This window comes from Oryx dammah, unplaced genomic scaffold (assembly GCF_014754425.2).
Source record: "Oryx dammah isolate SB20612 unplaced genomic scaffold, SCBI_Odam_1.1 HiC_scaffold_3, whole genome shotgun sequence".
In the NCBI taxonomy this organism is placed as follows: domain Eukaryota; kingdom Metazoa; phylum Chordata; class Mammalia; order Artiodactyla; family Bovidae; genus Oryx; species Oryx dammah.
This window is the reverse complement of record NW_024070187.1, coordinates 57,631,360-57,647,604: the sequence shown is the minus strand read 5'-3', so window position 1 is coordinate 57,647,604 and position 16,245 is coordinate 57,631,360. Positions and strand designations below refer to the sequence as shown.

At 40.8% G+C, this 16,245-nt stretch overlaps 1 protein-coding gene across 5 annotated transcripts in view; it reads right to left on the bottom strand.

Moving 5' to 3' along the window:
• Nucleotides 1-16,245, bottom strand: part of FAM114A1 (family with sequence similarity 114 member A1) — a 70,462-nt gene that overhangs the window by 9,521 nt on the left and 44,696 nt on the right. For all 5 annotated transcript variants that reach the window (XM_040238018.1, XM_040238021.1, XM_040238019.1 and 2 more), the window contains 4 exons: nt 10,986-11,109; nt 5,339-5,430; nt 3,416-3,577; nt 2,214-2,353 (listed from right to left, as the gene is read on the bottom strand). In XM_040238018.1, coding sequence (XP_040093952.1) covers nt 2,214-2,353; nt 3,416-3,577; nt 5,339-5,430; nt 10,986-11,109 — 518 coding nt within the window. The remainder of the gene's footprint in view (nt 1-2,213; nt 2,354-3,415; nt 3,578-5,338; nt 5,431-10,985; nt 11,110-16,245) is intronic.

Below are 16,245 nucleotides of genomic sequence, written 5' to 3'. Positions count from 1 at the left end.
CATTCTGATGAATAGGGGTTGTGTCTAGACTACATATTCAGGTATGTTGCCTTATATCCATCTATCCCCTCTTCCACCCATCCAAGACTTATCTGCAAAAAGGGTCAGGAGTAAGGCTGGAGATGGCAAAGAGTAGTTCTGCCTATGTTCTTGGGCACGTGGATGGTAAGGCACTTACTATACAGACATATATGAGGCCTTATTACCTTTTTCTTGGAGCAGCTTGGTAAGGTTGGGACAGTCAGGGGCTGGGAATAGGAAAGGAGCTAAGGGTACGGCTCTGCTTTCCATACTCAGAAACCTCTGACTTCAGCCCTCCTCTTTCAAATCAGCACCGTAAATAGTACTCAGATTTTTCCTCAATACTTTAAACTTTTCCTATTTTACTGTTTCCTTTTCCCTCTATACTGAGACAAGTACATATTCTTTGTATGCATTTTAAGGGCAGGATTGTGCAGGGCTTATAATATCTTTGATTTCCACATGTTTAGATATGAAAATCTAAACTAGATGCCAAATCTGGACAAGTGAGGAAAAATGCCACCAGACACTAAGAATGAGTTTGGGGAAGGTCTTTCCATTAAAAATTTGCTCCCCAACCTACATTGCTGAATTTAGTAATAAGAGAAGACTAGTTGAGTGAAAGTGTTCAGACGTGTGTGTGTGTATGCCTGTGTGCATGCACCCATATATTTTAGGAGGCTCTTATTTTGGCTCCTGTGTCTATATATTTATAATAAGGAGAGGGCATTTGTGCTAGTTCTCTATACCACAGCATATAGTCATGTGCCTAAAAGTTAATGGCTTATTCTTCACTTCCATAATCAACTATTTTAATGAACACTTGATACCAGCTATTTTCATGTACATAACATTACATATATACACATTTTTATTTCACTAGATAAACTAATAATAGTAGCTTATTGAAGAACAAACATATTACAGCAAATATGCACACACAAGCAATCCACAGTGAACTGGCTTACCATAGTGACCATCACTGCCAGATTCAGATATGCAGAGCTGGTGTAAGTCCCTAGGAACAGTGGGGGTGGTTTGTATATTTCTGTGAGACTAGCTGAGAAGTCCATTAAGCTGTCTTTTCTCTATTTGTGTGGCATGTTGAAAATGTAATTATCTTCAAAGGTTTATACTTCCAAGACCCTGACCTACTAAAACAAATACTTAGCTCTGAAAGATTTAGGGTGTCTTCCCTGCAGTTCAGTTCAGTTCAGTCGCTCAGTCGTGTCCGACTCTTTGAGACCCCATGAATTGCAGCACACCAGGCCTCCCTGTCCATCACCAACTCCCAGAGTTCACTTAGACTCACATCCATTGAGTCAGTGATGCCATCCAGCCATCTCATCCTCTGTTGTCCCCTTCTCCTCCTGCCCCCAATCCCCTCCAGCATCAGAGTCTTTTCCAATGAGTCAACTCTTCGCATGAGGTGGCCAAAGTACTGGAGTTTCAGCTTTAGCATCATTCCTTCCAAAGAAATCCCAGGGCTGATATCCTTCAGAATGGACCGGTTGGATCTCCTTGCAGTCCATGGGACTCTCAAGAGTCTTCTCCAACACCACAGTTCAAAAGCATCAATTCTTCGGCGCTCAGCCTTCTTCACAGTCCAACTCTCACATCCATACATGACCACAGGATAAACCATAGCCTTGATGAAAGGGACCTTAGTCAGCAAAGTAAGGTTTCCACATGTTTAGATATGAAAATCTAAACTAGATCCCAAATCTGGACAAGTGAGGAAAAATGCCACCAGACACTAAGGATGAGTTTTGGGAAGGTCTTTCCATGAAAAATTTGCTCCACAAATTGATTTTGAATACGCTATCTAGGTTGGTCATAACTTTTCTTCCAAGGAGTAAGCGTCTTTTAATTTCATGGCTGCAGTCACCATCTGCAGTGATTTTGCAGCCCCCCAAAATAAAGTCTGACACTGTTTCCACTGTTTCCCCATCTATTTCCCATGAAGTGATCTCTCCAAAAATAATTCTTGGAATGTCTAGCTAACTATTACTATTCTAACATGCTCGTTTCTTAAGAGAGTCCTTATTTCTCAAGATGACCGCAGAGCAATGGGACTAGTTGACTGCGATCGGAATCTCTAGCTGCCAAGGGTGTACATGGGTCTGTGTGCGCACGTTTGAATGATACAAATACATACAATTTGAGAAATAAGACTTAAAAGTAACATTTACTTTATCAGAACTTTTGCTTGGTCCTGAGCTGATTTTTCTTCTTCTTGTCCATGAAGAATTAATTCTGCTACTTTATGAAGCTGCTCAATACAGCGAGCTGTTACTTCTGCCAGGCTTTCAATGGACAGCATGTATACTTCCTGAAAGCAAAAAGTATAAGTCAGAAAATTATTCACTGAGCAGATACTTTCTAAAAAATCTTGTAACGTTAAAAATATTAAATAATTCTTGGGAAGAAAACCAAACAAATATGACCTGAAAAAAAATTACCCAAAGTTTAATGGGTAGACTATTCTAAATGGAAATGCTACCATAAAATAGAAGTGTCACCAGGTCCCAGGGCCATGACAATCCTTCTTTATAGCTGGGTCCCCAGTTCTCGGGCTTCCCCGGTGGCCCAACTGGTACAGAATCTGCCTGCCAATGCAGGAGATGCAAAATACACGGGTTCGACCCCTGGGTAGGTAAGATCTCCTGGAGAAGGAAATGGCAACCCATTCCAGTATTCTTGCTTGGAAAATTCCATGGACAGAGGAGCCTGGCAGGCTAGGCTCATGGAGTCACAAAGAGTCAGACACAACTGAGCACACACATGTACACGCCCCAGTTCTCATGTAATGCTGGGCACATAACAGGCAGATACTCAAGAAAGCGTGTAGAAGGATGGCTGAGTGAATAGACCTCAGTAGATATTTTTCTTTAGAGTGATCTAAATTGTAAGTTTCTTTATCTAAAATTCAATGTAAAATGAAGTTATTGCAAACACATTTTTTTTTAAACACAGGCAGCTTCTAAATTACGCACATATAAATTTATTAAACTACAGAATAAAAACTATGGTAATGAAATTTTTTCAAAAAAGCTTCAATTACCTCATTAGTTAAATGGCATAAAGACATTTTATGGTTACAAATTTGCATATAGGATGGAATTTTACCCTAAAGAATAAATCAACTATGTTCTTAAAGATCTTTTTTCCTTTAAATTATCATTGTAAAGCTATGGAGGAAGGCTACAATATCTGTGCTAAGTCATGAAATGTCTTGGCATAGAGGGATTTTAGTGTTTATTACATTAATACTCATATTAGTGTGGAATAGGGTACAAATAAAAATGAAATGGCTTTGCCTCACTTAAAATGAAGCTGCTAATAAAATTTACATATTACTGCTGTTTAGGTGGATGATCTGTAACATGTTTACCTCGACTGTCTTATTTGTCTTTTCTTTCTTCTTGTCTTCTTCAGGGTTTTCAGGTTTCTCTTCCTTTTCTTCCTTCTCAGTGTTGCCTTCTGACTCTTCAGCCACATCTACTGATACCACAGTCTGATCCTCTTCCACCCAGTCATGAGCTTTTTTCATGGCCTGCAAAGGACCCCCCGGGCAACCAAAGCAATATGTCTATTGTACAAATACAGAGACACCAAAGCCAATCCCATGACTTGGATCAAATCCTAATCCATTAAGGGTGGTTTTCTGTATGTTTAAAGAGTGGTGGGGCAATTATTCAACCTCCTTAAAAACACCTTGTTGTTGCTTTCTGATAAAATACAGTAAGAAAAGGGACATAATAGAAAGAATGTATGGAGAGAATACCGCAGGGCTAGAGAAATTTTTGGAAAGCATTCTAAAATGATATTCAGATAGGAATAAAAGTGACAGTCACTCTGGAAAAGCCATAGTATATTTTTCACTTTTCCTGACCAATTATAAAAGCATGATAGAATATATACATACAAATATATATATATATATAATATATATATGAAATTTAGCCAGGGTCATTGCTAAAGCAAATTTCTTCTGCCATGTTCCATGAAGCCCTCAGTGTTTCATGAACCTAATAATGTATCACACTGGGAAGATGAAGGATGGCTCTGCTCCTCTCTAGCCATGCCAGGTCTTCTCACCTCAGGGTGGTGGGGGGGGAGGAGAGAACTATGATGAATTTCATTTCACATGAGTGCAATTTGAGCAACATGTGGCCTTTAAAGTTATTGACCAAGCATAAACCACCTTCCCTATGTATTATTCCCTGGATTTTGAAAGGGCAGACTCACTAGCTTTTGCATTGCAGTTTAAGCTGTTTGCTTAAGTTTTATCTGAGCTTGTGTGAAACTGACTTCTCATTTGAAAGCTTGCACGTCAAAGTTTAACACAGAGTGTTGATGGAAAGTTAACAGGGAGAAGATTAGGGGAGACAAAATCCAACAAAACTATCCTTGGTGTGTCTTCTTTTAGGGACAAAGGTTTACCTGACTATGTAAGCAAGCCAGTGAGACCTTGGGGGCACCACACACACACTGTCTGAGCAGTGGCAGCCGCTGCGCGGAGATGAATGAGGCAATTTCCCCACTGTGTTCAAGTCACTGACCTGCCAGAATCGGTGACCTCTATCAGAGATAAAGAATTACTCATCTCTGCACCTCCCTGCCTCAGTCTGCCCTTTCCTCACTCACCCTGATGAGTGAGGACCTGTGTCAATCACTGATGGTTATAAAGAAGAAAAAGAAAGAGAGAGAGAAGGGGGAAAATGACACCGTTTTAAGTAATTAATGCTCAGTGACCTCATTAAGAAATGCTATAGTAAGACCTTGTACAAACTTGCAAAACATCCTGTGTTACCATCAGAGTAACCCAGACCACGAAAGCCCGGATGGCCTTAGATCTTAGGACGAGGCACCAGCTTTCCAGTGGGAAGGGTCGTGCGGGGGACCTGGCTCTGGCTGGTGTGCCTTCTCTGCCTGATTCTGGCATGTCACTTTCGAGGTGATGGGAGATGGAATTTGCAAAAGCCCTTTGGTAATTCAGCCTCTTTCCTCCCGTAGGCTGAAGATAACCCTGCTTTGAATAAAATCCTATTCTGTGGAGAAGTGACTTGTTCAAGATCACACCAGTGAAGCTGCAACTAAATTGCAGGTCTCATCACACAGCCTGGCATGTTCTCAACAGTTACATTTCATGATGTTGCCTCATCAAATCTTAATTTCTGGCCTGGGACTCCTCTCCCACCACGTGCCATTTGGGGCTTGGGGGTTTTTCTATTTCAGGTGAATCTCTGGAATTTTACAACCGAGACCTTTTTAAAAAAACAAACAAAAACACTCAGACTCAGATGAGGCTGACCTTATTGAGTTTGTCAGGTGTGGCTGCAACATGTAATTCAAAGAGAAGCTCTGTAAGCATGCTAGCAAACTCTTCTTTGTTTTCTTCTATGCCTGGAAATAGAAAATGACAGAAGTAAGAAGCATGATTTCTTTTTCATCCTGCAGAATGTGGCAGCTCCCCTAACCTTACAGCCTGCAGTCAGAGTATAAGTCGGGGGTGGCAGCAGCCCACCCTCCAGCTGCTGGGAAGAGATGAGCCGTGCCCAGATATTCAAGCACAGTGGCGAGGTAGCAGGCTGCAGCTGGGTGGGGGGCTGGTAAAGCCTTGCTGCTCACAGCTCTAGCTGGGGCACCCCTGGGCTAGACTGAAGGGCACATAAAGGATGAAGGCAGGGAGGGACCATATATACCATAACAGGTATAGACGGTCAGCGCCTATTTGTTGAATGACTGCGTGAACAAATTAATGATGTTTCTCAGGCTGAGAGCCCTGGGACAACACTGTATTTAAGGCTAATAGTATTGTTATGCTTAGCATGGCAACCCTTAATGATACCCCTGGGCGCCCTTTTGTGTCCACAGAGCCACAGTGTTGAGCAAGCAGAATTAGTCTCCATGGATCATCTACTTTTATCTTAACACCTATAACAACATATCTCTAGAGAAACTTCTCATGGTTTCCTAGGACACCTGCCTGGTCATACAATATTTCATAATGGTATGTCTTCCCTCCAGATTGGAAGCTACCTAAGGGTGCAGATGGTATTTGTTTTGCTCATTCTTGAATCCAGAGAATCTAACACAGTGCCTGGAACATAACAGGTGATAAAATGAATAATTATTGAAAAATAATTTACTAATCAGTTGTACCATATTTACTAATATACTGATTATATAACATGTCATATACATGAAATAAAATTAATCTCATTGATGGGCAATGAAAAGGAGAGATCTTTAAAAGTTACCATCTTCTATCTCTCATTTGAATCTACAAGTTGAGGCCATTTTTAAAGTTTCTGATAAATGCTAAAGAATTGATTTCATGCAACTAGAGATTATCATACTACGTGAAGTAAGTCAGAAAGAGAAAGACAACCATATGATATCACTTACTGCGGAATTTAAAATATGACACGAATGAACCTATCCGTGAAACAGAAACAAACTCAAGGACAGAGAGAGTAGACTGGTTGCCAAGGCGGAGTGGGTGGGAGGGGGTAGGAGTGGGGGTTTGGGATTAGCAGATGCAAATTGGTACATATATGAATAGAATGGAGAAACAACAAGGTCCTACTGTATAGCACAGGGAATGACATTCAATATCCTGCAATAAACCATAACACAAAATAATATGAAAAAGAATGTATATATATGTATAACTGAGTCACTTTGCTGTATAACAGTAATTAACACAACACTATAATTCAACTATACCTTAATAAGAAATAAATAAATAAAAGAATTGACTCCACTGTTGGTTGTATCACTAGTCTGGGGTGAGGAGGGGGTACAGTATAAAAGCATCATTTGTCTGGCCTGACTACATGATCTCAAAACCCCCTGAGAAGGAAATACCTGGCTTATGTTAGTGGGTGAAGATGGCAGCTTCAGAGGCCTGAGCTGTGTGAGAAATTCTGTAGCTAACACTTGTCTGCCTGTCTTTGTTTCTGTTTTAGAGACAAAATGGTTAATCAGCAGCTTGTCAAGATAGCCAGGCCTATATCAGTTTATCATCCCCTAGAATTTATATACGTATTCTCACCAGGGAGCGGGTCAATAAAGATACTAGAGATGGAAAGCATATATGTCAGGTAAGAAGCTTTATGGAGAAGAAGAAACCAAAGAAGAGGAATAGGGACAGCTGGGGGTTAAGAATCTCCCAGCTGAGAAAGTGACTTTTGGGTAAGAGCCCAGAGGTGGAGGGGAGTGAGTCACAGGGATGGGGGCCAGGGTAGCTGTGGCTGGCAGAGAGAGGCATGTGCCCTGGGGTCGAGAGATGGCTGTCTTTGTCCATGGTGAAGTGATACAAGCAAATCATAAAAATCCATAAGGCGAGTGCTCAGATAGAACAGGCTGTTGCAAAGGTTGAGCATAGGTATTAAGAAAGCTTCCAGAAGGAGATGATGCTTGAACCTAGCCTTCCAGGATGAGAAAGGCATTAGTCACAAGCAGAAAAAGGGAGATATAGAGAGAAAGTGAATGGGATTCCATCAAAAATTGAGATTCTCTCTCTGCTAGTCAGAGGTCTTGGTCTCACCTTCTCTAAATGGGCAAAGTTAGAAGGGCAGCTCCCACAAGTTCTCATACCCCAACTGCCTGGTCCTTCTCATCTGCGTGGGGCAGCACAGCAGGGCAGAAAGAGCCTGACTTGAGGCTGGGGTTCTTCCCTAGCTCCTGTGGTTAGTGGGTCTGTGACTGGGGCCAGTCACAAGGCTTCTTAGCTTCCACTTCCTCTTCTGTAAATTTAGGATAAGAAAACCCACCCATCTCCTTTTTAGTGTTATTGTAAGGACCAAATAAAACAAATGTGTAAGTATTTTGTAAACACTAAAGTTTTATATAACTATACTGTTATATGCTGCAAAGATATAAACATAGGGAGATTAAAAATATTTGAATATCCATACTAAATTAAGATATATGTACTCTGTGTATCTCTAGTTTTTAAATGTGCATTTGTGTCATAAAACAGAGAAATATACCAATAACATAGAGCAAACATTTTAGGAAAATCATCACAGAGAAAAATGAAAGTAGATAAAAACACAGATAATAAAGAATGTTGCAACACGGTCTGTACATGTTGCTGAGAAGTTTTTCACCAAGGCAGTGAAAAGAGGAAATAGCTTTTAAAAATCTCCTTACAACAGTGGGAAACCAAATTAGAGACCCATGGCAGTGTAATAAAATTACATGTTGCTGGAAAGATAAACATGCAAATCATTAGCTAACATTATTAAAAACAGGAGCCCAATATTAAATTTATCTAAGAATGACAGTTTATTACATTTTCTGAGACAATCAAATAAATTATTTAGGTGTTAGAGGTATTTTAGAAATATAAGTGCTTACAAGAAAAAATATGCTGAAAATGCTCTGGTTTCTCCTAGAATTTGGCTCCTGGATTATCTACTCGCTCTCACTGACGAGATTGTTCTTGACAGCTTTTAGTTAATCCCTCACCTTTCTGGAGTTCGTAACACTCCATCATAACTGGGTTGATTTAATGACAATCCTGGTATTCTTCTTTCCTGTTCTTCTTTAGGTATTTATATGACATCTATTTATTAAATTAATTAAAATTAGTAGTGCTTTGATAATATGGAGATTTCCTTTAGGAAAATGAACGTATTGTATTATGGGAGGTAACAGGGTTCCATCACTTAAAGAGAGAAGAATCTACCATTTCCTAAGCAAGCTGTTCAAGACTGTAATTTGCTTTTTGGTCAGATTCAAAAATCTCCATGTATTGAAGCTCTGTATTAAGACTGGAACATAACACATGGAGTAACATTTTCTATTTAACAGTTTGAATCAAGTTTCCTCTCCAAGAAATAGTACTTGTTGGGGATGCAATGCTGCCTTAACTTATACAGGCAATAATATTTCCTTGATGTTAGGGATCCTCTTTTTATCTGTTCTGAATGACACCCCCAGTAGGACAGAGGTCTACCTCAGGTATCATGAAGCTGAAGAAAAACAGCCTGCATTTTTTGGTGATTGTTACTCTGGAAAAGAGGCATCTACATTAGTTCATCTTGGGTCCATAATACAAACCATAGGACCTTTGACAGCTAGTGTCTTAGTTTCTTCATTATTAAAGCAAAGACAAGGCTGTCATCCTTTGTGACTTCATAGCAACACGCAAATGCTCAGAAATGTTGCTCTCCAGCTGTCTCTTTGATACTGACCTTTTTCTATGCTGCAGTGTAATTGATTCTTCTATCTTGATGCAATGAGCATAAATCTCATTAAACTTAAGGCACATAAGGTCAGTATGTGGGAATAAGGGGGCAGATATTTTTTAAATGACAGTTTGAAAATGCTTAGAATAATACTGCCCTGAACATCTAGGCTGCAGCATCTGAGCTCCTGTGTTTGAGCTTTGATTAAAGGTATGTATCAGGCTTCCCTCATAGCTCAGTTGGTAAAGAATCCGCCTGTAATGCAGGAGACCCCAGTATGATTCCTGGGTCGGGAGGATCCCCTGGAGAAGGGATAGGCTATCCATTCCAGTATTCTTAGGCTTCCCTTGTGGCTCAGCTGGTAAAGAATCTGCCTGCAATGTGGGAGACCTGGGTTTGATCCCTGGGTTGGGAAGAACTCCTGGAGAAGGGAAAGGCTACCCACTCCAGTATTCTGACCTGGAGAATTCTATGGACTGTGTAGTCCATGGGGTCACAAAGAGCTGGACAAGACTGAGTGACTTTCTTTTTAAAGGTATGTATCACGTCGGGGCACAAAATGCTTCCAGAGACTGGATGATATGAATGTACACTATCACACGTACAGTTGTGAATAAAAGCTATAGCTTATTGTATCTTTGCTATTTTCCTGGCATTGTGTTAGCATGTCTGATAATTAGAACAGCTAACACTTTGAGCAGTTCCATGTGCCAGGCACTGTAATATTCACTTTTACATATATTATCTAATTTGATCCTTACAATAGCCCTTGGGAATAGGTATCACTGTCTCCATTGTATAGGTAAAATACTGAGTTTCAGAAAGGTTATATACCTTGTTCAAGGCCAAGTAGCAAGTAAGTAGTAAAAATATGGCATGTAAGACCCTTCAGAGGATCCTAGGAGAAGCCAGCCTTGTGTGTCCACGGTTGCTTAAATTTTCAGCATAACCTACACAAAACAGTGGCAGTTGCAGTGCATGGTGATGACATCAATCATTCTCCATGTACACAGCAAATGCTTTACTAGATTCTGCTCCCAAAGGGACAACCTAATCATTAAGCACATCCGACCTGGAGAACATCTTGGCCCCTCTCAAGGAAGCCTGGCCTCTCACAACATCGCTTCTAGTCTCCTTGGGTCATGTCATCATCTGCCTGGAAGTGTGTCGTGGGAGGGTGCATCTGGCTCACTGCAGCGACTGACAAGCTGACACTCCAAGCCCTGGTGTACCATGCGCTTTTCTCAGAACTGTACTTTCGGGGGGAAGGCCACTTACAAATACACCCTAACTCCTACACACAGAAGTTAAAAGGAAGGAAAAAAATATGAAAAGAAATCCACTCAAAGACCTGCCCACCATCAACACCAACCTCATTCAATGACTTCCATGTGCAGACAGAAAATTCGACGCTGCAGCATAAACTCTAGCCATCAGGGCCCCTATTGAGTGCACAGTGCTCTTTGATCATTCGACCAGATGCATTTGCTGTGTGCCTGTGACATGCTGGACATCAGAGAAGTAAAGGTGCCTGACTCAGGAGCTCCCACCCAGAGAAAGGGAGGATTGTGACCAGTGTGACCAGCTCTTGTGACAAGAGCAGGGGCAGAGTTGGGAAGTGAGCAGGAGTGCTCACTGAGCAGGAGTGCTGAATTAGTGCCTCTCCCCTGTTTAAAGGGCTGTGCTTATTAACAGCAGCTTCACAAGGATGACACCAACAGTTTGTCTTGCTATTTTATCTCGTTATTTTTTCTTTACCTTGCACTTCTTGATTCTCTTCATTCTCGAATACTTTGGCTGCAAAGATGTCTTTAATGGAAATTAGGTCATTTTTTAAGACCTCCAGCTTCTCTCCATCAAGTGATGCTAAAAATGACTGAACCTGAAAAAAAGAAATAGGTCAGCATAACTGTCATCTTTTCTTCCCATTAATGCTGTTTACATACAGTTGTGCCCACTTCTCCCAGGTGATTTGTGGTGTGGGAGGTAACACTGGGTTGACTGTTGGATTAACTGCCTACTAATTGTGTAACTTCGGGTAAGTTACATAAACTCCCTGGGCCTCAGTTTTCTCATTTTTCAATTGAATGTATTTGACGGATAACGTTGTCAAATGTCAAAGATAAATTTAGGATGTACATGTTAATTTGATAGATGTGTATATTGTAACATGATTGCCATTGTAGCTATATTTCGTGCCTCTATTGCATTACATAGTTATCTTTTGTTTTTTGTCATTGAGAAAATTAAAATTTTAGTCTCTTACCAAGCTTGGTGATTATTGTGCCTAATTGCTGTCTGCATTCCTAATACTGCACATTAGCTCTCTATGGCTAAGTTACTACTTGTGCAAGTTTGTACCCTTAAACAATATCAGTCTTATCCTCCCACCTATCCTGGGCTAACCACCATTTTACTGCTTTTTATGAGTTTGACCTTTTTAGATTCCACATACAAGTAATAATATACCACATTTGTCTTCCTCTTTCTGAATTATCTCACATAGCATAAGGAGCCTAAGGTCCATTCATGTTGTCATAATTGGGAGGGTGTTCTTCTTTCTCATGGCTGAATAATGTCCCATTGTGTATATAAATTACACCCTTTTTAATCCATTTATTTGTTTACGGGCATTTAGGATCTTTCTGTGTCTTGGCTATAGTGAACAGAGCTGCAATGAAACATGGGAGTGCTGATATCTCTTGGAAATATTGTTTCTGGCTTCCTCAAAAAATTAAAATACATCTATAAGATGATCCAGCAATTCTACTTCTGGGTATACACCCAAGGAAGTTTTCTGTTTTAAAGTGAGATCCACACTTCACTGTGATCCTCTGCAGTTGAGGAAATAATGAATGTGAAGGACATTGCATAAATGCACGTAGCAGATGCTAAGTAAATGGTGGTGGCAGCTCCATCAGAGAGGCTAAAAACACACCTTGGTGTCAACCCTGGATTCTAACATCTTACTAATTCCTAGTCTTACTGATCATGTGACTGTGGGTAATTTACTTAACCTTTCTATGACTCAGTCTTCTTATCTCTAAGTGAGAATGAATGGCATCAACCATATAAGATTGTTTTGAAGGTTAAATGAAATGATGTGCTCAAGAGTACTTATTGTGGTGGTCAATAAATTATATATATAATGAAAATAAAGATATATGTAAAACAGAAAACAAACTTATGGTTACCAAAGGGGAGAAGGAGAGAGGGAGGAACAAATTAGGAATGTGGCATTAACAGATACAAATGACTAGAAATAAAATAGATGTACAACAGAGATTTACTGTATAGCACAGGGAGTTGTATTCAATATCCTGTTATAACCTATAATGGAATAGAATCCGAAAAAAACAACTGAATAACTTTGCTATATCCCTGAAACTGACAGAAGATTGTAAAGCAACCATAATTCAATAAAAATGGGTATGTAAACAAATAGATATTGTATATCACAGATATACATACAAATACACTCGCTAGATGTTTTATTGCATAGGCATTACAAAAATGTAACAAGACATATTTTTCTTCTCAGAGATCTTGCAGTCTGAAGGAGGGGGGCCCAGATGACCCGAAACAGCCACACTGAGTGTGAATGCAGTAATGGGGGGGTGCTCCCAAGGAGGGGCTGCAGTGCCCTTTGGGGAAGCGAGAGGGTGGGCAGAGACACTGCACAGAGGATCTTGCTTGAACTGTCACGGTCCCTGCCCACTGTCCTTCACAACTCCTCTTTTGCAACCGTCCTTCAGAAACTCTTAGAAATCACCTGGATAGATGGCCAGGCAACCTCTGTGAATCCAAAGACCAATGTGAAATTCCAAAATGGTCACAGTGAATGGAGAACCATACAAAAAGTAAAGTCTGACTATAAAGTAGGAAGGTTTTAAATTTCTCATTCTGTAGGTTAACACTTGCCCTGGAAGGAGAGCCAGCAGAGAAGCTGCCATAGTCTTTGGGTTGTGGATTTTTAAAATTTACTTTATTTTTGGTTGTGCTGTATGAGTGCTATGCTGTGCTTAGTCGCTCAGTTGTGCCCGACTCTTTGCGACCCCATGGACTGCAGCCCGCCAGGCTCCTCTGTTCATGGGGATTCTCCAGGCAAGAATACTGGAGTGGGTTGCCATGCCCTCCTCCAGGGGATCTTCCCAACCCAGGGATCAAACTGGGGTCTCCTGCATTGCAACACTGCATCCAGATTCTTTACAGTCTGAGTCACTAGGGAAGCTGGTGCTGTGTGAGGGCTTTCTCTAGTTGCGGCAAGCGGGGGTTACTCTATAGTTGAGGTACATGGGCTTCTCCTTGTGTTGGCTTCTCTTGTTGCAGAGCACAGGCCCTGAAGTACGTGAGCTTCAGCAGTTGCTGCACATGAGCTCAGTAGTTGTGGCTCGAGGGTTCCAGAGCATGGACTCATTAACTGTGCCACATGAGCTCAGCTGTCCAGCAGCATGTGGGATCTTCCCAACTGGGGATGGAACCAGTGTCTCTTGCATTGCAAGGTAGATTCTTTTTTTTTTTTTAATTTATTTTTTAAACAGCATATTTTCTAAATAGCATTTTTCTCAGAGTAAAGAACAATGGGTAATAAAGTACAATGCTAAGTGGAAATGGATATGCACATGCGGGACCTCTTGGTTCCTCCATGTATTCTGAGGGTAGCCATCCCCCGGGAGTGAATGCATTGGGGTTTTATGCTTTGGGTATCTCCCAGGAAGGGTTCTTTTTAGTGAAGGACTCTTTGGCCAGCATCTTTCTATTACAGCATCTCTCTTGCTTCTTCCTAGTTCATTCCATTATGCCAAGATGATGTGCATTAAATCTTTACTTCAATCCAATAATAAATAATAAATAACTATGCACTCTTCAATAAATATTCATGGAATACTGACTACATACTTGGCACCCATGCCCAAGTGCTGTCGGGGACACAAGGGTAGAAAGTCTGGTGTGGGGGTGTCATTTTGAGGATCCTTGTTTACTCTTTTTGTTAACTATTGGGTATATAAAATACTATAAAAATATTAGTTTTTCCTTAAGATTCATAGTACACCACACTGCCATGCCTATTGCCATCCTAGTATCAGCCTTGTAGGTAGTAAAGATTCCTTATCATTCTGTACACCCTAAGTTTTAGCCAATGGCATGTTAGCAGAGGAAATGTGTATCATTTCCAGGTTAAAGCTTTTAAAAACTGGGCACTCTCCTCTATATTCTCTCTCCTCATGCTGATGGGATGAAGAAGACAATGAGTTCCTAGAGAAGAATGAAATCCAACACATTCGTCTTGGACACAGAGGAAGCCACAGAGGCAAAAGGACGTGCCTGCCCAGAGCCTGCACTCTCTCGTCTAGATCACGCTCCAGGTGACTGCAGGTTTCCTTCTGAAGTCGGTAGGGACCTCTTCCCCAGGCTGTGCTCCCTACGGAGGGACCGTCTACCAGGCGATGTACCCCTAAGCCCAAGGAATGGACAAAGGTGGCTGTTTGCAGGGGTTGTGTATGTGCTTGAACTGGGGCATCCTCACACATGCCCATGAGGTTCCCTGAGGTGAGAGACAGCTCAGGGACAGTGGAGACAAAAGGAAGAGAGCAGACGGGAGGGTAATGTGGAAAGTTGAGGAGTCTAAAGATTCTAAATGGGAACCTGGCCTTCTGGGCCATTATGAAAGTACATTTGTCAAAGAAGGATGATGATTTCTTTTTTTTTTTTCTGGCCATGCCATGTGGCACCTGGGATCTTAGTTCCCCAATCAGGGACTGAACCATGCCTCCTGCAGTGGAAGCGTGGAGTCTTAACCACTGAATCCCCAGGGAAGTCCCAGAAAATATTTTCTTTAACGATTTGTTTCCAGAAGCTCTTTAACTTTTAAATATGTGGTGTGTGTTGGGTTACCTGATGAAGTCTAATTGAATTCCAGGTAAACAATGAATGTTTTCTTGGTATGAGTGTGTATCTTAAATATTATACAGGACATGTTTGTACTAAAAAAGTATTCATTGTTTATCTAAAGTTAAAATTTAATTAGTCATCTTGATTTTTATTTGCTAAATCTGGCAATCCCAGGAGGGTCTCCATTTGTATTCTTGCCAGAAGTCTGAGAACATTAGGATGGAACTAGTGGAGCCAGAAGATGGACAGAGCCTGCCTTCTGGATCCTTAAATGCCGGAAAGCTGACTGCTGACCAGACACTCATACCTTGGAGAAACACTATAGCTTTAAAAAAAAATTTTTAATTGGAGGATAATTGCTTTGGAATATAGGTTTAAGAGGGTGGGGATCTCTATAGTTTTTGACCCATATTTTTTAGAACGATTAATTATAACATCCAGTAAGTACTATTACGGGCTTCCCTGGTGGCTCAGCCATAAAGAATCCACCTGCAATGGAGGCGATTCAGGTTTGATCCCTGGGTTGGGAAGATCCCCTGGAGAAGGAAATGGCAACCCACTCCAGTATTCTTGCCTGGGAAATCCCATGGACAGAGGAGCCTGGCGGGCAAGACTTAGCAACTAAACAACAATAACAACAACAGGTATTATTACTAAGACAAGAAAAGCTCTGTATTTCTCACAATGAAAAACTATGAAAGTCTCCAGGCTGGGGAAAGAGAGATAAGCCTGTAGGAGCAGTCTGCAAACAGAGGGCAATGCCCACCTCCAGGGACTAAACCTTCTTCCTGGCAACATTAGTCCTTTGGGGCTGTTTGGACCCCAGGGCTCTTTTATAGCCTGACCTACAGTGGGGGCAGCTTATGTCTTTCTTCTACCATGATAGCTTTGAGGGGATGTGCTTCTCTGTAATGTTTTCAATAATAATAACAAATAAATATGTAAGAATGGATAAAAAAATGTCATTGACATTATATATGCATATACATATATATGCATAAAATGGCAGCTAACATTCATTGACTGCTTATTATGTACTAGGCTAGCTGCAGCTAGCTTCACATGGATTATCTCATTTAATTTTTTAAATACTTTTATGAAATAGATTATATCATTCCCATTTCAT